This window comes from Phoenix dactylifera, chromosome 5, assembly GCF_051530095.1.
Source record: "Phoenix dactylifera cultivar Ajwa chromosome 5, Ajwa_hap1_PhDact_Kaust_v1.1, whole genome shotgun sequence".
In the NCBI taxonomy this organism is placed as follows: Eukaryota; Viridiplantae; Streptophyta; class Magnoliopsida; order Arecales; family Arecaceae; genus Phoenix; species Phoenix dactylifera.
Window position 1 is genome coordinate 12,307,860 of NC_143194.1, and position 20,715 is coordinate 12,328,574.

Sequence of the window (20,715 nt, forward strand, 5' to 3'; positions counted from 1 at the left end):
GCAGGATGGACCTATTCCAGATTAATTGACCAAGCAGGTCATGGTCATGTCAAAGATCTGTTGAATTTGATCCATTGAAAATATGGGAGGACGATTGGTAACTGCAATTGCATTTGGTTTTTTTTTTGAACCTTTTTTAACTTATCTGAAGAAAAAGTTGCACGTTCACAGGCTTTTTTGTTTTTTATTTCTACCTACTTTGACAAGCACGTTCATCTTCCGCTTTGGTTCCATTTGGCATAGTGATATTTCGTAAAAAATCTAGAAGCTGATTTATCTTTGTCAAAAAAGTTAAAAAAATCTGCTTAGGAGCAGCTTTATTTTAGATCTTATTTCTAAAAATATTTTTTGACAAATGTTGAAAAGATATTTTGATTTTAATGAAATTTTACATTCTGAGCTAAATACTCACGAGAAAATCCACTAATTATATGCATGTCTTTTTAAAAGATAACAAAAAAAAAAAGAGAGGAGGAGGAGGGTGCCCCTCGAGCCCTAACCCTTAACATCTCCCACTTAACTGATGTGCCTGTTATTAGGCCTGTTAACGAGCCGAGCTGCTCGTGCTTGGCTCGGGCTCGGCCCGGTAAGAGCTCGGCTCGAGCTCGGCCCGTTAGTCAAACAAGCCCGAGCCCGAGCCTAAAATGAGGCTCATTTAAACCCGAGCTCGAGCCCGAGCAGCTCACGAGCCCGTTTGGGCTCGCGACTTCACTGCCTGGTATCAAGCACGGAGCAGGCCGAGCCAATTCCGCATGGCTTTGGATTTGGTTTTCCTGGTAGAAGAGGCCATGCCGCCATGGTTCCTCTCCGAGGTGGGCTCCGGCTTCTGGTCCTCGTTGAAGAGGGCGAACAGGCAGACGTCCAGGTCCGCCTGTGGCCGCCACGGCATCCCGGCAATCCCTGACAGCACACGCCGCATGCCGCCCCTGCCCCTGTCTCGTTTGCATCCCCCTTCGACGGCCACCCCGTGTCAGGGACCACGACTTTAACGTCGTTGTACTTGACGGCGGACATGGCCGTGAACACAGTGTTGATCTGGGCATCGAACGACGTTCCTGACCCTTTTTTTTCCCCTCTTCCCTCCCCCCGACGGGCCCACCCGCACTTGCTAGCTTTTAAAAGCTCACACCCAGTTGCCATACAGGACTAGTGCTTCGATATTGGTGTAGCGATGGGAAACTCCGACGCTCCCCCCTCTTCCCTCAAGCAAAATATCTACCACTGTTATTCGCCGCAGCAAAAAGCAATCAAACACCCCTTAAAAGACATCACCGCCCCACTGCACTCTCCCATCTCCCGCACCCCTCAGCCTAGCCATGATAGGATGTAATGGCGTCTTCGGCCGTGTCTGCAGCCGACGCCGTGCCAGCGGTGCTCGCGGCCGAAGCCGGCGGCCGCCGCACGTGACGAGGTGAGTCCACTCTTCTCCTTTTTTTTTTCTTTCTTTCATTCTTCCCTTCTTCTTTATTTCTTTCTTTCTTTCTTCTCTCTCCCGCCCGCCCATCCCCATCCCCTAGTCGCCGTCCCAGAGCTCGGCTCACGCTCGGCCCGAGCGGCTCGGGTTCGGGAAAACGGGCTTTACGAGCCCGAGCCCGAGCTCGATACAAGGCTCGGTACCGAGCCCGAGCCTAAAATTTCGTGGGACGAGCCGAGCCGAGCCTGAGGAGGCTCGGGCTCGGCTCGGCTCGTTAACAACCCTACCTGTTATAGAATGCTCACTTGGCATGTTTGAATGAATGGTCTTATCAGCCTCAACCACTATTTACTTGAAGTTCCCCTATCAGCCTTATGTAAATAAAGAGAATATTACATTTTGTTGCTGGTGTTATATTTTCAAATATGAAAATACATCAAGAAGATCTTGGATTATCATGTTAATTACAATCAATGTGGAATATAAAACTATAAAGACATACTTGTATCCATTGCTAAAATCTGTCCTTGCTTTTAGAGAGAAGGATCACCCTAACAATGTTCCTCAAGAGTGTCTCACAGTGGTTAGAGGCACATATTATATTGTAGGTATGAACCATAGAGTCTCTCATTTCTTTTATAGGTCTCCTACCATCAAGAAGACCAAAGGACTCTTTTAATAGGTTTTCTACCAGCAAAAAAGCCAAAAGGCTCTTACGAGCAAGAAAACCAAAAGGCTCTTGTAATAGGTTTTCTACCCATAAATACAATTGGACTAGTAATGACCCATAATCCTTTAATTGGGTATTATAGGGTGTGTAGGACACTTTAATAGAATATTAATTTATAATATTCTTACATTCTCCCACTTGACCCATACACCCATAAAACAAAATAAAACATTCTATGTAATTTGAAAATATTTCAAAACCTTTTTTTTTTAATTTTGTAAACGACTATTATGGGTTATGACATTAAAATCATACACGTGCATACTTTTCATTAGAAAACCTTCCTAGTCCAATATACTTCATATGAGTTCCATTATATCAATGTCAAATTGGTTACCAATGCGGTCATTTGTTATTTAATCAACAAAATTCCTTCTATGTAGCACAAGACTAGCAACTTCATTCAACATGATCTTTTATAGGAATTCATTATGCCTTGGGTTCATATTCATGTCTATTTCAGACATTTTTCTTGTCATCTTTTATTCATACAATTCAATGTACATATAAGTGGAAAACAAGAAAACAGAAACAATTATACTTGGATATCTATGTACGTCTTGAAGAAAACATTCAATATATTAATGAGCTCACTAGCATGTTCAAAACATGGATAAATACATAAGACCCATACCGTCAACATGTCGTTTAAATTTCTTTCCTGTTAATCCTTTCGTCAAAGGATCAGCAACCATAAGTGAAGTCTCGATGTGTTCTATGGATACTGTTTATTTCTGTACTTTCTCCTTGACACTAAGGTATTTGAGCTTCATATGCTTCGCACTATTAGAATACTTGTCATTCTTGGAGAAAAAGACTACAGAGGAATTATCACAATAAATTCTCAGTGGCTTGGCTATAAAGTCAACAACTTCAAGTTCGAGATAAAGTTCCTCAGCCATAAACCATGCACTGTGGCTTCAAAGCACGCCACAAACTCAGCCTCCATTGTAGACGAAGCAGTAATAGTTTGCTTCATACTCTTCCAGGAAATAGCTCCACCTGCTAGCAAAAACATATAACCAGAAGTGGATTTCCTGCTATCTGAGCAACCAGCAAAATCAGAGTCTGAGTATCCGATCACCTCTAGATTATCAATTCTTCTAAAAGTGAGCAAATAATCTTTCGTTCCTTGCAAATAGCGCAGTACCCTCTTCGCAGCTTTCCAATGGAATATTCCTGGATTACTTTGGTAACGCCCAAGCATGCCAACTGCAAAACTGATATCTGGCCTCGTACAAGTTTGCGCATATATCAATCTTCCCACAACAGATGCATACGGAATCTTTTCCATCTCCTTCCGCTCCCAATCAGTCTTGGGATATTGTGAGATGCTAAACTTATCACCTTTCGTTATCGGGGTATCTAAGGATGAACAATCTTTCATGCCAAATCTCTCAAGAATTCTTTCTATATAACTTTTTTGAGACAATCCCAACAATCATCGTTTTCAGTCTCAAAAAATTTCGATTCTAATCACGAAAGATGCCTCACCCATGTCTTTCATTTCAAAATTTTTTGAGAAAAAACTTTTTGTTTCATACAGTAAACCCATATCACTACTGCCCAACAATATGTCATCAACATACAGAACTAGAAAAAAAAAGTTGCTCCCACTGACCTTTAGATATATACATCGATCAACGACGTTTTTCTTAAATCCAAAGGTAATAATAGTATTATGAAACTTTAGATACCATTGTCGAGAAGCTTGTTTAAGTCCATAGATTGACTTATTGAGCTTACAAACCAAGTGACCTTTACCCTCTTCAGAGAAGCCTTCCGGCTGCTCCATGTAGACCTCTTCATCCAAACTTCCATTCAAAAAAGGCCATTTTCATATCCATTTGGTGCAACTCCAAATCGAAATGAGCCACCAATACCATAATGATTCTAAAAGAGTCCTTTTTAGATACTGGAGAAAAAGTCTTTTTATAATCAATACCCTGTTTCTGAATAAAATCTTTGGCCACAAGTCTGGCTTTATATTGTTGCAGATTGCCTTTAGAGTCATGTTTTCTATTGAAAACCCATTTACATCCGACCCTTTTGCATCCTTCAGGCAATTCAACAAGATCTTAAACTTTGTTTTGGGCCATAGATTTTAACTCTTCCTTCATGGCATCAATTCATTTGTCAGAATCACTTCTTCCTTTAATTTGTGAAAACGTAACTGGATCATTACTTGTTCCAATGTCAAATTCATGTTCTTGGATATACATTACATAATCAGATGAAATAGCAGGTCTCTGTTCCCTCTGAGATATGCGTAACATCATCTGTTCTGGTATCTCCATAGCTTGTTCATCAGTGGCATTCTCATTATGAGATAGATCATTATTTATTTGCTCCACAGTATCATTAGAATGATCATTAGGCAGAACAATAATGCTTTCTGCAAAAGTGGGTATTGGAATATCAACCCGCAATTCCTCAATGATTACATCCCTCAATTCTTTACTCCCACTAACTTCACTAAGCTCAAGGAATTTGGCATTTCTAGTTTCTACTATTCTCGGACTATTGTTGGGACAATAAAACCTACACCCTTTGGATCTCTCTGGGTAACCAATAAAGTGCCCACTTACGGTTCTAGGATCCAATTTCTTTTCATGTGGACTGTAAAGCCTTGCTTCAGCTGGACAACCCCATACATGCATATGTCTCAAACTTGGTACCCTTCCAGTCCATAACTCAAAAGAAGTTTTTGGAACTGACTTATTAGGGACACGGTTTAAGATATACACAGCAGTCTTAAGAGCTTCACTCCACAATGACTTAGGTAAGGTAGAATTGCTTATCATACTCCTAACCATATCCAGTAATGTCCGATTACGCCTCTCAGCAATACTATTCTGCTGAAGCGTACCAGGCATAGTATATTGTGCCACAATGCCATGTTGTTCAAGAAGTTTGGCAAATGGGCCAGGGTTACGACCCGATTCATCATATCTACCATAGTACTCACCACCTCGATCTGATCTAATAATTTTCACCTTTCTATCTAATTGCCTTTCAACCTCAGTGAGAAATATCTCAAGGACTGTAGCGGCTTGAGATTTCTCATGTAGCAAATAAATATATCCATACTATGAAAAATCATCTATGAAGGTGATAAAATACTTTTCTCTACCAAAACATTCTATGGAGAAAGGTCCACATATATCTGTATGAATTATTTCAAGAAGCTCTTTACTCCTTGTGGCACTTTTCTTTGTATGTTTGGTTTACTTTTCTTTAATGAAATCCACACACATACCGAGATCAGTAAAATCCAAAATCGGAAGAATCCCTTTCTTTACTAATCTCTGTAACCTTTTTTTGGAGATATGCCCCAACCTTTTATGCCACAAGTCATAAGACTTTTCATTAATCATGTTCCTTTTCATTCCAATGCAAACTTCATGGTGTTGGATGTAAACATCTTTAACAAAGGTATTATCAAGGCAAAGCTGATAAAGGCCATTAGAAAGAAAACCAGAACCAATAGGAATAACATTCTTAAATAAACTAAAACAACCATTCTGAAAGGAAAACGAATAGCCATCAATGTCAAGTCTTGACAAGGAAATCAAATTATGCCTTACAGAAGGCACAAAAACAGTATCATGAAGGTCTAAACAATGACCAGTACTTAAAATTAAACGAAAGGTTCCAATGACTAAAACTTCAACCTTATTCTCATTTTCCATGAAGATGAAACGCTCAATTGGATTTGGGGTACGGCTTGTAAGGAATCCCTGCATTGTTAAGAAAATATGAACATTAGCACCCAAATCTAACCACAAAGTTTTAGAAGCAACGCCTACAAGATTTGATTCGAAACATACACAAGCATAAAACTTACCCTTCTTTTCGAACCAAGCCTTACGTTTTGGACACTCAGCTTTCATGTGTCCAGGCTTCCTACAGAAATGATATTTTGTATCCTTTCCTTGAACCTGATTGCCTTTAGCAGGTCCCTTTCCCTTTGGTGGTGCTTGTTTCTTTCCTTTCCCATAATGGTGCTTTTTCTTTCCAGCTTCTTGAGTCTCAAAATTAGCAGAAAAAGTTCCTTGTTGTTTTAATCTTATCTCCTCCAGAACCACCATACTAGCCAACTCATTCACCTTCCATTTATCCTTGATAGAATTGTAGTGCATCTGGAATGGACCATACTGAGGTGGCAATGAGTTCACGATGAATTGAACAATAAAGGACTCCTCTACTTTCATTCGTAGAGTTTCAAGTTTGGCAGCTATATTTATCATCTCAAGGATATGCTCTTGCATTCCCTTAGCCCTATTATATTTCATGATGGTAAGTCTAGCCATTAAGGTCCCCGCTAAAGACTTATCTGCTGAGCGAAATCTCTCCTCAACACTTGTCAAAAAGGTTTTGGCATCCTCTGTACTAGGGAGTGAGTGTTTGATGTTTCCAGCTATGGTCATTCTTAAAAATATGAGGCTCAACCTATTTGATCTCTCCCAGGCTTTGAAATTGTCTTTCTCATCTTTGCTACTGTTTTCAGTAAGAGCAGCTGGTTTTGGGGTCAAAAGGGATAAATCTAGATCAAGAACTCCTAAGGTGAATCTGACCCTCTCCATCCATTCTGAAAAGTTACTCCCATTCAACATAGGAACAGATGATGCTTGTGAATGTAAAGAGACCGGTACACTTACTGCAAAGAATTTCAATTTAATCACATTAATGCTTTGAATTAGACACTCATAAATATAATAATCAGAATTTAAATCATATTGGATGAACTAGGGTATCATTAAAATCCAACCTTTGGGAGGATCCTAACATACAAGTGTTCCTTCCGGCATTTAAATTTTGTGGATGAACTAGTAGTATCATCAAAATTCCTCCTTTGGGTAGGAAATTTTCACATACAAATTGTTCCTTCCAACATTAAAAATTAGTGGATGAACTAATCGTATCATTAAGATCCAACCTTTGGGAGGATCCTAACATATAAGTGTTCCCTCCAATATTATCCATTCATAATTATGATGTCAAATATTTGCCATCTAAAATCAGGTAAGATTTTGTACCTTTGGGCAAACAAATTCTCACTTGATTTTAGTACAAATAGATTACCTCAAACAATTCATGTCCAATCAATAAATAAAATTCATCAAGTAATAATGAAATTTTACATATAATGGACTAAGATTTCTTCAAACAAATACATGCCCAACCATAATAAAATTCAATTAATAGTTAAGAATTTAACACATAATGGGCATAAGGTAATCTAGAGGTAATACAAATAATTTTCACCATTTTTTTTGAAAATAAAATAATATTAAAAATAATAATATAATAATCATTCTGGGCAGGTTCAAGTCAACCCCCACCTACTGTTCATGGGCGCAAGGCCAGCCCAAACCTTGGTTAAACATAAGGCCGGTACTCATATTGTTGGACTAAGATTATCCAGCAACTTGTGCAAAGATTGGACATGCACTTTCTCTGTACCCATTGCTCATCTTAGATGATTACAATGACAATATGGGCAATCTCTTCTAAAGTTCATGTCAAGTGCTAATAAAATGGAATGGATTCAGATGGATGAAATGGGGTTCCATACTTGAGCAAGCAAGATGCATCAGAATATGCCATGGACCAAAATAGACAGGAACTGTATAAATGATTGAAAAAGGTTTACTTGAACTTTCATTCATTTAAACTGTGAATGAGGACGTTTCAGAAGAGAACAACACGAGGAATCTGAAAAAAAAAAATTTGTTATGAATTCTATCAACATAACACTGTAGGTGTAAGCAGTGGATTTGTCATTTATGCATGAAATACAATGTTCCAATTTCCAAGCCTGTTGGGTCAAATTTACGTCAGGTCATGTAAAATTCAAATTTAGTATACGGAAACCTTACTTTTATGAGCCCAAAATCAATTCAGACCAAGCCAAACTGTATCAATAATAACAGGCACAACAACCATAGCAACTTCAAAAAAAATGAGGAATACTCCTTGATATGAGCAGAAGGACATAAAATATTTTAAGAACTAAACAGAGGTATGGACAAACAAAATGCAGAGAAGTTTATTTTGCCACTAATAACTTCTATAGGAATGCTTAGTATGAATATACAACTGTGAAAAACTTGTCCACAATTTTTAGAACTAATATGCAATACAGCAACTGTATCCACAAAGGAAATGTTGATGAGTCAATTTGACAAACACGTGGAAGGCATGCATATTTATATAGCTCTAGAACAAATTTTTGATAATAGGTTATAAAACTAAGTAGACAGAAATGAAGTACATAAATCCATCATAATCTCCAAACCTTATTTGATGGCAGATTCTTAATATCAATGGACAAACATAATAATCCACAACAATAGCTCTGATACCAAATGTTATATTTTCAAATATGAAAATACATCAAGAAGATCTTGGATTATCATGTTAATCACAATCAATGCGGAATATAAAACTATAAAGACATACCTGTATCCATTGCTAAAATCTGTCCTTGCTTTTAGAGAGAAGGATCACCCTAACAATGTTCCTCAAGAGTGTCTCACGATGGTTAGAGGCACAAATTATATTGTAGGTATGAACCTTAGAGTCTCTCATTTCTTTTATAGGTCTTCCACCATCAAGAAGACTAAAGGACTTTTTTAATAGGTTTTCTACCAGCAAGAAAACCAAAAAGGCTCTTACAAGCAAGAAAACCAAAAGACTCTTTTAATAGGTTTTCTACCCATAAATACAATTGGACTAGTAATGACCCATAATTCTTTAATTGGGTATTATAGGGTGTGTGGAACACTTTAATAGAATATTAATTTATAATATTCTTACAGCTGGGACTACCATCGTGAGAAAGTTTAATGACATCAATTGGGTAATAGATGTTTTCTTTATTTTCCCTTTTTATGTTTGTTCTATAACATATATATATATATATACACATGGCAATACTTGACACTACTTTAAAAAAATCAGGTATTGCCGATACTTTTTATTGCCTATATCAACGCTTATAAGCATTGTCAATTTTATTACCGACGCTTTATAAAGCGTCGCAAAAGCATCGACAATGTGAGATTGGAAAAAAAATTTGTCAACGTTTTTTTAAGCATCACTAACTGTCGACTTTTAGGGATGCTTATAAGCATCAACAGCTAGCGATGCTTAAAAGCGTCCACTTTTAACCACCAATAGTTTTTATAACAATGCTTTAAAGCATTGTTATAATTATTTTTTTAAATAAATTATTTAAAAAAAAATTAAAACTCTGTATACATTGTGCACATATTCATCAATGGAAGGTTTTCTTAACGGTTTTTTGTGGATTTGAGGAGGTAGTGGTCGCCGATGGGGGTGTTAGGATCAAAAACTACCTAAGGTCTCTCAAAAAATAAACCTATTCAGAGTTATCAACAAGTATATTTATTGGTTAAAAAAATCTAGATTCTAAATATACAGATCCCTATGTACATGCTCACGAACATCATCACTTGGGGAACTGAGAAACTTAATAAATATCTGGACAACCCCATGATCTATCACAACCTTGGTGTTCTCTGAGGTCCTTCAGGAGATGTTAGTGAGCGCCCAAGCTACTTCAAACTGCCCAAATTACACCTAGTAAGTACAAGGATCAAAATAAATAAATCAAACAACAGCACAAACAAGTATGTGCAAACCAAATTCATTTCAATAGGATAAGTTCTGACCTGAAGTTGGGGAAAACATAGAAGAGAATATATTATTGAAGAAGAGGTACCACAAAACCATTAAAAAAGAGGAAAAAGAGAAATCTTTGATCAATCAAATACCTATGATGAGAGCACAAAAGTGCGAACGGTCTGATTGACATTCTGAAACTTTTAAGACCATTAGATTAATACGAAACCTTGCTGCTTTCTATTTTTAATTTTCTGCATTTAATTTTTTTTTAGAATCAGAATTTTATTGTTATCATATCTCATTAACCCTTGTTGCTAATTGAAAATTTAAGAAAAAAACTTTAAGAAAAGATCAAGGGTGATTATTCAAAAAAAAAGAGAGAGGAAAAACCTAAAATTTCAAATTTCAAATTTCAGAATTCAAATTTCAAACTTCAACTCATAAAATTTTAAAAAATAAATAATTTGCTTGATCACCTATTCAATGAAATTTAATGTCATGTCATAAAACATTAAAAAAAAATCTCTTGATTGTTGCATATAGTATAAAGCATCAGCATAAAATATTCTAAGGGCTGAACCCATTTAAAAAGATAAGGTCGGGATTTCATCACTCGTCCTTAGCCCAAAAATCACCCCATTGCATAAATATTCTAAGCTTAACTAAAATCAACTAGACGTTGGCCCCTAAGGATATTCGAGCTCAATAGGACGAAGACCACCGAAAGTTGTACCAATTTCGCTCGGTGGCTTAGGTGATGTCTAGGCAAGCTTTGTCCCTATAAGGGAGACAGTTCATCTGTTCGAGGCAAGTGGGTTTTAAGTGGGACCTTTGTGAACGCATCGTGACCCCTCCACTTACCTGGGAGCTTACCTGGTCAACTCGGTTCATTAGACCGGATTGGAGGCTTAGGTGCCCTCTTCAAACCAGTTAGGAGATGTCTAGAAATTTAAGAAAAATATTAGAAATTGAGGTGTAATGTTTTGTTGCATGTTTGATTGTGAATAGATTTTTATTTTAGGGTGTCGTTTTAGGGTATCTTTAGTTGGTACTTATATTTATATTTATTTAAAAAAAATATAAAAAAAAATTAATTAAATTTTGTATGCTAGGTTGGAATAGGGACAACACTGGATGTTTGAATCGAAAAACTTTTGACAATTCCTTAAACCAAAATATTGAAACTCTTTCGCAAAATCTCAGATCTGGTGAGATGGCTGATGATGATGTAAGAAGTCACCATGGTGATAAAGGTAGACCCCCAGTTATGACACTTCGACAATACTTACATCCTACTAGGACTAGACAACCTTCATGCATGATTATTCCTGAAAACGTAGGACACTTTGAAATCAAACCAGGAGTAATTCAATTGCTGCCTAAGTATCATGGAATGAAATCCGAGAACCCTTATCTTCACCTTAAGGATTTTGAGAAAATTAGCATCACATTTAGAGTGCCAAATGTATCGGAAGATGTCCTTAAATTGACCTTGTTCCCTTTTTCCTTAAAGGATAAAGCCAAAACATGGCTGAACTCCTTGAGACCTAGATCGCTAGGAACATGGCATGATATGCAAAGAGAATTCTTGAAAAAATTCTTTCCCGCACAAAGGACTAACTTTTTGAAAAGGCACATTAGTAATTTCCAACAAAAAGACCATGAAACATTTTATAAACGCTGGGAGAGATTTAAAGATTTGCTTCTCTTTTGTCCTCATCATGGGTTTGAAACATGGAGAACCATTAGTTTCTTTTACGAAGGATTGTCTCCACAGTTAAAACAATTTATAGAGACTATGTGCAATGGTCTATTTCTGGAAAAGCAATCCGATGAGGCATGGGACTATTTCGATTCTCTCGCAGAGACTGCACAATTATGGGATACAGGGGATAGAATGAATAAACCTTTGCCTAAGCCTACTAGCATTGGACACGGGGGCCTTTACAACCTTCGTACTCAGGATGATATTCAGGCTAAAATGGCAGCCCTTACTAGGAAGGTAGAGGAAATTGAACTTAGAAGGATTGAACCCGTCAAGACCGTAGAACATAACAGCGAGTGTTGTAGAATTTGTGAGATGCCTGGCCATCTCACCACTGATTGCCCTACAATACCCACATTCAAAGAAGTCTTGCACGATCAGGCCAATGTTATGAATACCTATCAAAAATCTTTCAATAATCCTTTTTCGGGTACTTACAACCCTGGATGGAAGAACCATCCAAATTTCAGGTGGAGGAATGACCAACCTCAACAAGTATATAACCCAACTCCTCCACCTCCGCAACCTCATTATGCACATGCACCCCCTCAAAAATTCAGTCTCGAAGAAACTTTGCAATCTTCCATGCAAGGTCAAGCTAAAATCAATGATGAATTAAGAAATCAACTGACAACGCTGACCACTGCTTTAAGTGCTCAAGAGAAGGCTAAGCTACCAGCTCAACCACAACCTAACCCTCAAGTCTACGGCGGTAGCAATGCATCATCTTCAACTTCGCATAAAGAACAAGCGAAGAGTATAATAACTTTGCGAAGTGGAAAAGTTATTGACCAACCAGTTTCAGAACAAACTCAAGGCATACCTGATTCTGACCCTTTAAAGACAAAAGAAAAGGATAACGAAGAAACTGAAACACCAACATCTACTGAAAAAATCAAATGTCCTTTTCCTGCACCATTTCTACAAAGATTAAAGCCCTTGCAAAAGCTTGAACCAAACTCTGAAATTCTTGATCTTTTTAAGCAAGTAAAAATTAATGTACCTCTTCTTGATGCAATCAAACAAGTGCCTTCCTATGTAAAATTTTTAAAAGATTTGTGCACTGTCAAGCGTCGTTTAAATGTCAAGAAGAAGGCATTTCTGGCTGAAAATATGAGTGCAATTTTACAGCATAACATTCTTCCTAAATCTAAGGATCCAGGTTGCCCAACTATTTCGTGCATCATTGGCAATTTTAGGATTGAGCGAGCATTGCTGGATTTAGGAGCGAGTGTGAACTTGTTGCCATATACGGTATATGAGCAACTCGGTTTGGGTGAGTTGAAGCCAACAACTGTGACCTTACAATTAGCTGACAGGTCAGTGAAGGTTCCTAGAGGAATTATCGAAGATGTGTTGGTCCAAGTAGACAAGTTCTATTTTTTTGTCGACTTTATCATACTGGACACACATCCGGCTTCCAATTCACCATCTCAGATTCCAGTCATCTTAGGACGTCCATTCCTTGCAACTTCTAATGCATTGATCAATTGTAGGAATGGTGTCATAAAGCTTTCTTTTGGCAATATGACCTTGGAACTGAACGTCTTTAGTATAGGTAAACAACCCAATGATCATGAAGAAAGTAAAGAAGTTGAATGGGTTGAAACCATTGCGGAAGAATATCTGTTAAAAGAAACATTTACTGAATCGGTCGACAATGGTTTGATAGATTGGTGTTCTGAAGGTACTGCTGATGATGTGGTCCCACCTGTTTTAGATAATTCGGATGTTATGATGGTCAATGGGTGGAGACCACGAATAGAGAAATTTGAACAGTTGCCACCTCGAAAAGCAAAGATAGTACCATTCCATGAACAAACACCTAAGCTCGAGTTGAAACCTTTACCGAAGGAACTCAAGTATGCCTTTCTTGGACCCGAGGACACATTTCCTATAATCATCTCATCTGATCTGGATCATGCCCAAGAAAGAAAATTACTTGGTGTTCTAAAGAATTATAAGGGAGCTTTAGGATGGTCTATTGCCGACTTGAAGGGGATTAGCCCTTTAATTTGCACGCACCGGATATATTTGGAGGACAATGCCAAAACCACAAGGCAAATGCAACGCAGGTTGAATCCTACGATGAGAGATGTGGTTAAAGCAGAAGTCCTCAAGTTGCTTGACGTGGGTATTATTTACCCAATTTCCGATAGCAAGTGGGTAAGTCCTACTCAAGTCGTTCCTAAGAAAGCGGGTCTGACAGTAGTCAAAAATGAGCAGGGTGAACTAGTTCCAACTCGTGTTCCGACGAGTTGGTGCATGTGTGTTGACTACCGAAAATTAAATTTGGTCACTAGGAAGGATCACTTTTCCCTACCCTTCCTAGACCAAGTTTTGGAAAGAGTTGCAGGACACAAATTCTATTGTTTTTTCGATGGCTATTCCGGGTACTACCAAATCGAAATTTCACCTGAGGATCAAAAGAAGACTACCTTCACTTGTCCTTTTGGCACATTCACGTTCCGTCGAATGCCATTCGGGTTGTGTAATGCACCTGCAATATTCCAAAGGTGTATGCTCAGCATTTTTGAAGAAATGAACGAGAAATTTTTAGAAGTGTTTATGGATGATTTCTCTATTTTTGGCGATTCTTTTGATGATTGTTTATTACATTTACAAGTAGTCTTAGCTCGATGCATGGAAAAGAATCTGATACTAAATTGGGAGAAATGCCACTTCATGGTGCCAAAGGGAATTATCCTAGGACATATTGTTCCATCGAAGGGCATGGAAGTTGATAGAGCTAAGATTGATTTAATCGCCAAGCTACCTGCACCCAAGACAGTTAGAGATGTTAGATCATTTTTGGGTCACGCAGGATTTTATAGGAGGTTCATCAAGAACTTTAGTGTCATAGCTCGACCATTTTGTAACCTCCTATCCCTTGATACACCGTTCAATTGGATTGAAACATGTCAAGAGGCATTCGAAAAATTGAAGGCTATGCTTAGCACTGCACCCATCGTGCGACCACCTGATTGATCATTACCTTTTAAGATCATGTGCAATGCTAGCGACTATGCGATAGGAGCTGTCTTGAGACAATGCAAGGATAATAAGCCATATGTCATTTACTATGCACGCAAAACCTTAAACGATGCTCAAATGAATTACACCACCACCGAGAAGGAATTGCTTGCAGTAGTATTTGCATTAAACAAATTTCGCTTTTATATCTTTGGTGCTTCTATTGTTATCTTTACGGACTATGCAGCGCTAAAATATTTGCTGGATAAAAAAGAGGCCAAATCACGCTTAATACGATGGATACTTCTACTCCAAGAATTTGACATCACTATCAAAGATAAAAAGGGAGTAGAGAATGTGGTTGCTGACCATTTATCACGGCTAGTTGTTCATGATTTGTTGCCACAGTTGCCCATCAAGGACTCGTTCCCTGAAGAGCAATTGTTTGCACTTTCTACTATGCCATGGTATGCTGATATTGTAAACTTTCTTGCCATGAACCGGATGCCAGAGCATTGGGAATCGAATGATAAAAATAATTTCTTGCGTGAAGTAAGAAATTATTATTATGATGCTCCTTATTTGCTCAAGTATTGCAATGATCAAATCTTTAGAAGATGCATTCCGGAGCATGAGATACAAATTGTACTCTCTTTTTGTCATGCCAGTGCTTGTGGAGAACACTTTGCATCTAAGAAAACGGCAGCTAAGGTGTTACAATGTGGTTTTTATTGGCCAACACTATTTAAAGATGCCCACGAGTTCTGTCGGACATGTGACCCATGTCAACGTGTTGGGAGTCTAACTCGTAGGCCAATGATGCCTCTTCAGCCCATTACTGCTATTGAAATTTTTGACATGTGGGGCATCGATTTCATGGGCCCATTCCCGCCGTCTTTTGGATATGAGTACATTTTAGTTGGTGTTGAGTATGTGTCCAAATGGGTAGAAGCTGTGCCTTGTCGATCAAATGACCACAAACCAGTTTTAAAATTTCTTAAAGAAAATATATTTTCTAGGTTTGGGATGCCCAAGGTCATAATTAGTGATGGAGAAAAACATTTCTGTAATAAGTCTTTTGAGATCCTATTATGAAAGTACGGTATCACTCATAGAATTGCAACTCCTTATCACCCGCAGACTAGTGGCCAAGTAGAGTTAGCCAATCAATAGATTAAACGAATTTTAGAGAAAACGGTGAATCCATCACGCAAAGACTGGTCTTTAAAACTTTCTGACGCATTGTGGGCATACCGTATTGCTTATAAAACTATTCTTGGTATGTCCCCGTATCGGCTAGTCTATGGAAAAGCATGTCATCTACCTGTTGAAATAGAGCATAAATCGTATTGGGCCATTAGAAAATTAAACTTTGAACTGTCAGATGCTGGTTTAGCTAGAAAAATACAACTAAGTGAGTTGAATGAAATTCGTCGGGATGCGTATGACAATGCTAGACTTTGTAAAGAACGAATGAAAATTAAGCATGATAAATCAATTCTAAAAAAATCTTTTGAACCTGCACAAAAAGTTCTTTGTTATGACTCTCGCTTACATTTGTTTTCTGGAAAGTTACGATCAAGATGGACAGGTCCTTTCATTGTAAAAACTGTTTTTCCACACGGGGCAGTTGAAATTGAGAATCCATAGGATGGCACAATTTTTAAGGTAAATGGACATAGATTAAAACCTTTTCTTGAGAATTTTGCAGATGAAGAGGACTCCTTTTCCTTGGGGAGCCTTCTTATGACTGAGCTTGATGGCCAAGGTATGTGTATATTAGTTAGAATTCAATTTTTTCTTTTATTTCTAGTTTTCTTCTTATTTTGTAGGTCTTCTTTTCTGAAAATCAACAGCTCAAGGTATTCTTCTTCTCTCTATTATTTTCTCTATTGTCTCTCATATATAGTTTTCTTGCATTTTTTTTTACATTGAGGACAATGCAATGTTTAAGTTAGGAGGAGGAAAATATTTTGATTTAAAAAAAAAAACTTGTTTTTGCATTTGATTTATTCTATTACTTTTTTCTGAGCAAATGCACATGTATTTTCATATTGAGTTTGTACAACTATTAAGGCAAGGAATACATGCCTACTATGACTGATCAGAGACCTATTATTAGATTCCCGCACGTGTACTTAATGATAATAGGAAAGCCTCAGGAGTTCACATTTGTTAACTGCATTTTTGTTAGCCTTATCCATAAAAGAAGTATGAGTATCCTTGTTCGTACCATAAGATTCAGGATTTGGTTTTCACATAAAGATAGAGGTTGAATATCCCAGTTAGATTACTTAGGTGCCTTATGATCCGACCTTGGTTGACCTATAGTCACGATGCAGTCACATATACCTAAAAAAAAATACCTATATGGTTCAGTCTATCTTCTCTTTTCTTGCATAATTATAAAACAAAAAAAAATTTCTTATGATGACAAGTCTGGCCTCGTGGCGTAGTCTGGTTCGAGTAATTAAGCCCGAGGGATGTTTCACCTAATGTCTTGAGCCAACTGGATCGGGGGTCATTGGCTGAAAGCTCGCTACATGGATCTTACTAGAGCCTAATGGGGTTGGACTATTGTAATCGTCATATATATTTAAAAATAAAAATAAGCATGAATAGGGTTGGTCGGACTGAACCTAGTGACATGTGGTAATGACTGGTTTGACTCTATTATTTTGGACCTCTATGTACCCGGGTTATTTAGTTGGGATTGATAGCTTTTTCTTTATATGCGAACCATTCTTGACAAATTTAGACAACATGTGATATTCTGAAAATTTGATAGATCAGGTTCTAATAAATTGTAGAAAATACTTGTGGACTTGAGAAGTGCACCTAAAACTCAGGCGGTGCCCTTTTGTGGTGGAGGTATTAGTACTCTGAGAAAGTCATGTGATTTGATGCACACTACACTTTTATATTCCTTGCTTTGACGGTTGCCATACTTGAAAATATATATCAATTAATTACACGTGTATTAGCTTAGAATTTATTTTTATTAGAATCTTATGTCATATCATTCATGATGTTTGTGGGTAACATCCCTGAAAATCCTCACGAGACAACACTCGTCCACTAGGATAACCTAGGGGTTTAACGGCTTATTGTACGTGCTAAGTGCAATCGTGATTCCTACGAAAGTGAGTACATATCTTAGTTTTATGTCTTTAGCTTCAATAAAAAGTCAAAGGTTAAACTACATCTTTTGTACTCTCATTTTATTATTTGCTCGTTAATTGCTAGAGACTAGCAATAAGCTAGTTGGAGGATGTGATGAGAGCACAAAAGTGCGATCTATACATCACTTAAATTAGTATTATTGCTAACAAATAATGATAAAATTGCCGCATTAATATTATATTTTTGTGGGGTGCAGGTGATCGTAAATCATAGCTAAAATGCGCATAAGGTCAGCCACATTTGCACACTAAAAGGAGTATTAGCAGACCAAGTTCAGCCTGATGGAGCAGTAGCCAAAGGGGCCTAGATTCATTATCCGGAAGGATCCAACGGTCCGTGGGGTTTATAACAGCATGCCCATTATCTTCCAGCATCTTGTGCATCCCAGCTTCTTCTGCATCTTAAGCCCAGGCGCCAACATTCTAATTCTTCCGTATGCAATCTCCCGCACCCACAGCTCTCCCAGCCGTGTCCACCTCTTCCTCTGTTTCTTCCCAAAACAAAGTATCCGAGTTGTTCTTCCGCTGTTAGCTCCTTCCCGTGATGCATTCCCAAGCTTCCATGCTCCAGTGCACAAGCTCCAGCCGTCCACGTTCTAGCCACATCAGCGCTCACGGCATCCCGCGATTTCAGCATCGACGATCAACTCCCATCTACGTTCACAGCACCTCCCAGCCTTCTCCCGTGATTCTCCTGCATCCCCTACTTCTGGATCCGTATCTCATCTAGATCCCAGTCTTCTGCGATCGGATCTCCTGGCTTCATTCACCGTCTATCTCTTATGGATTCGCATGCAACCAATTCCCAGCATCCCGAACACGAGATCCAGTCGTCCGTGTGCAATTCATCTGCATCCTTCCGCGATGGAACAACAGGGAATCCCAGATCCCACGATCATGCCAAGCGTCCGTGAGCCAGCATTGGACTCCCCAGCGATTTCAGCGCCCTGTATCTTAGCTGCCTCCCGTGATCAGCTCGCTTCCGCTCATCCACGCGTTCATCCGAGTCCCAACAAGCCTTCCGCGATGCAAGCGATCGCGATCAGCTCCCGAGCGCCTCTGTGCATCCATTTGAAGAAGATCAGGATCCCACGCATCTCACGCGCTTCATCTTCAACCGTCCGCGTGTAATCTTCCCAATCCCAGCCGTTTGAAAAAAAGGATCCATCGCTGGCCCTAGAGTTTGTGAACTATATGAGGCTCTTTCGGTTAGGGCTGGGGGGATCATTCTTTCCCATTGAAAAACAAAGGAGGGCCTCTGCCATCCGAAAAAGAAAAAAAAGAAGAAGGAAGAAACAGGGGATGCCCTGTTCTTCCGAAAAGAAAAGAAAAAGAGAGGGAAAGGCTTATATTTTAATGGAGGGCTGATATCTTAAGAAGGGTGATGGAGGAACCTTTGATGTCCTATTTTCTTTCAAGTAAATTCTGAACGATTGATCTCTTTGATTCACATCTATTAATATGTTTTTTTTGATTCTTGCATGCTTATCTATGCGATAGATCTTTTATGGTTTATATTTCTTGATTCATGGATTGTTTCGATGTTTGATTTGTCGTAGACGTAATCGGCACGATGAATACTTAGATCTTGAATTCATGTTTTTAAACTATATACTTCATGATTAGAACTAATTTATCTGATTGATCCTTAATCAAGAATTGCAGAATTTAATTGATGAAAATAAGATCATCGAAGGAGATTCCAGATCCCTACACCATCTTAATCTATCCAAATTTCAATTCTCTGTTTACTGATTTATTTTCTATTTGCAAAACATCATCTTTATTCACTAATTTATTGAATTAATTAATCTAAAATTATATTAAATAATCTAATATATATTTCGTTTCCTGAGGATTCGACCTTGGACTCTCGAGATTTTACTACTTGTACGATTCTCCTATACTTGGGAGATTAGTTTCGCGAAAATATTTTTGCGAGCACGTCAACCTATAGAAAGAAGTTTTCGGAGCAATGTGGTTGCCTCCCGCTGAAGCGTGTTGTCGTCCGAATAAACCCCCGCCACCATAGCTGGAAGGCTCTCCAGTTGCAAATTCACAGAAAAACAAAAAAGGATCGTGAACTCCAAATCCCACACTCTAAACCTACAACCAGGAAAATTCTAGCAAACCCATCGATCGGGCCGATCTAGCGATTCAGGATCCTAGAACTATAGATCAAAAGGGCAAAGTAGATCACCTTCTTCTCAACAGCCGAGGTGTGGATCGAGGAGGGAGGGAACTGGGCCTGCATGCCCTTGCGGCGCTTCATCTAGAGGCTCTCCTCTCGATGGCTCTTCTGAATCTCGACCATGTCGTCCTCCCTCCGACGGCGGCCCTCACTACAAGAAAAACAAAATTTGGCGACGCTTTTTAAGGCCTTTACCGACGCTTATAAGCATCGGTCTGTTTTCTTTTGACGCTTTTAAAAGCGTCGCCAAAGGGTCGTCTATGTCGGAGTGGAAAAAAGAATTGCCGACGCTTCTAAAAAGCATCGCTAAGGTGGTTTTTAGCGACGTATTTTAGCGACGCTTTTAAACGTCGCTAAAAACCCAGTTAGTGACGCTTTAAAGCGTCGTTATAATTATTTTTTTCTAAAAAAAATAATTTTAAAACTAATTTTCTCGATTCCTCCCCAATATCCTCCCCAACACCTTCCTCTCTGCCTCCTCCATCGCATCCTGCAGATACCCCATGCTCGCAAAGCTCGGCGACGCCAGGGGACTCGATCTGGGGAATAAGAGGCCCTAGGGGCCAAGATCGAGGGCCTTCTTGGCGCAGGCGGCGGAGAGCTCCAGAAGGCGGAGGATGGCCGAGGTGCGGGCGGTGTGTGAATTGATGGTGTCCACACTCTCTCTTATCTCCTCCCCTAAGCTAAAGCTAGGCTAAGCCCGAGAGTTAGAGAAAAGAAAGAGGGAGTTAGAGAAAGGGAGGGGGGAGGAGGTCCGGGTCCTGATCTCGAGATCTGACCGGGGATCTTCGGTCGACAGATCCGGAG

At 38.8% G+C, this 20,715-nt stretch overlaps 1 protein-coding gene and 2 pseudogenes across 1 annotated transcript; all 3 read right to left on the reverse strand.

Annotated features, from left to right (window-relative positions):
* Positions 1-3,000: 3,000 nt before the first annotated feature.
* On the reverse strand, positions 3,001-3,531 carry LOC148703382 (secreted RxLR effector protein 161 pseudogene; annotated as a pseudogene).
* Positions 3,532-4,273: 742 nt separating this feature from the next.
* LOC148703383 (uncharacterized) lies at positions 4,274-8,619 on the reverse strand. Its single transcript, XM_088722960.1, has 5 exons — positions 8,610-8,619; positions 5,975-6,804; positions 5,819-5,884; positions 5,546-5,668; positions 4,274-5,233 (listed from the first exon to the last, which is right to left on the reverse strand). The coding sequence occupies exons 1-5, from the start codon at positions 8,617-8,619 to the stop codon at positions 4,274-4,276; spliced, it is 1,989 nt and encodes a 662-aa protein (XP_088579086.1).
* A 2,808-nt stretch (positions 8,620-11,427) lies between these two features.
* LOC120111813 (small nucleolar RNA R71) lies at positions 11,428-11,525 on the reverse strand (annotated as a pseudogene).
* Positions 11,526-20,715: the final 9,190 nt, after the last annotated feature.

Excerpts from the sequence above, each read along its gene's own strand:
- LOC148703383 (XM_088722960.1), bottom strand. Across the intron at positions 5,669-5,818 it reads TCATGGAAAATGAGAATAAG|AATGGTTGTTTTAGTTTATT; the intron begins GTTGAAGTTTTA and ends TTTTCCTTTCAG. Across the intron at positions 5,234-5,545 it reads TTTACATCCAACACCATGAA|TATGGATATATTTATTTGCT; the intron begins GTTTGCATTGGA and ends GATTTTTCATAG.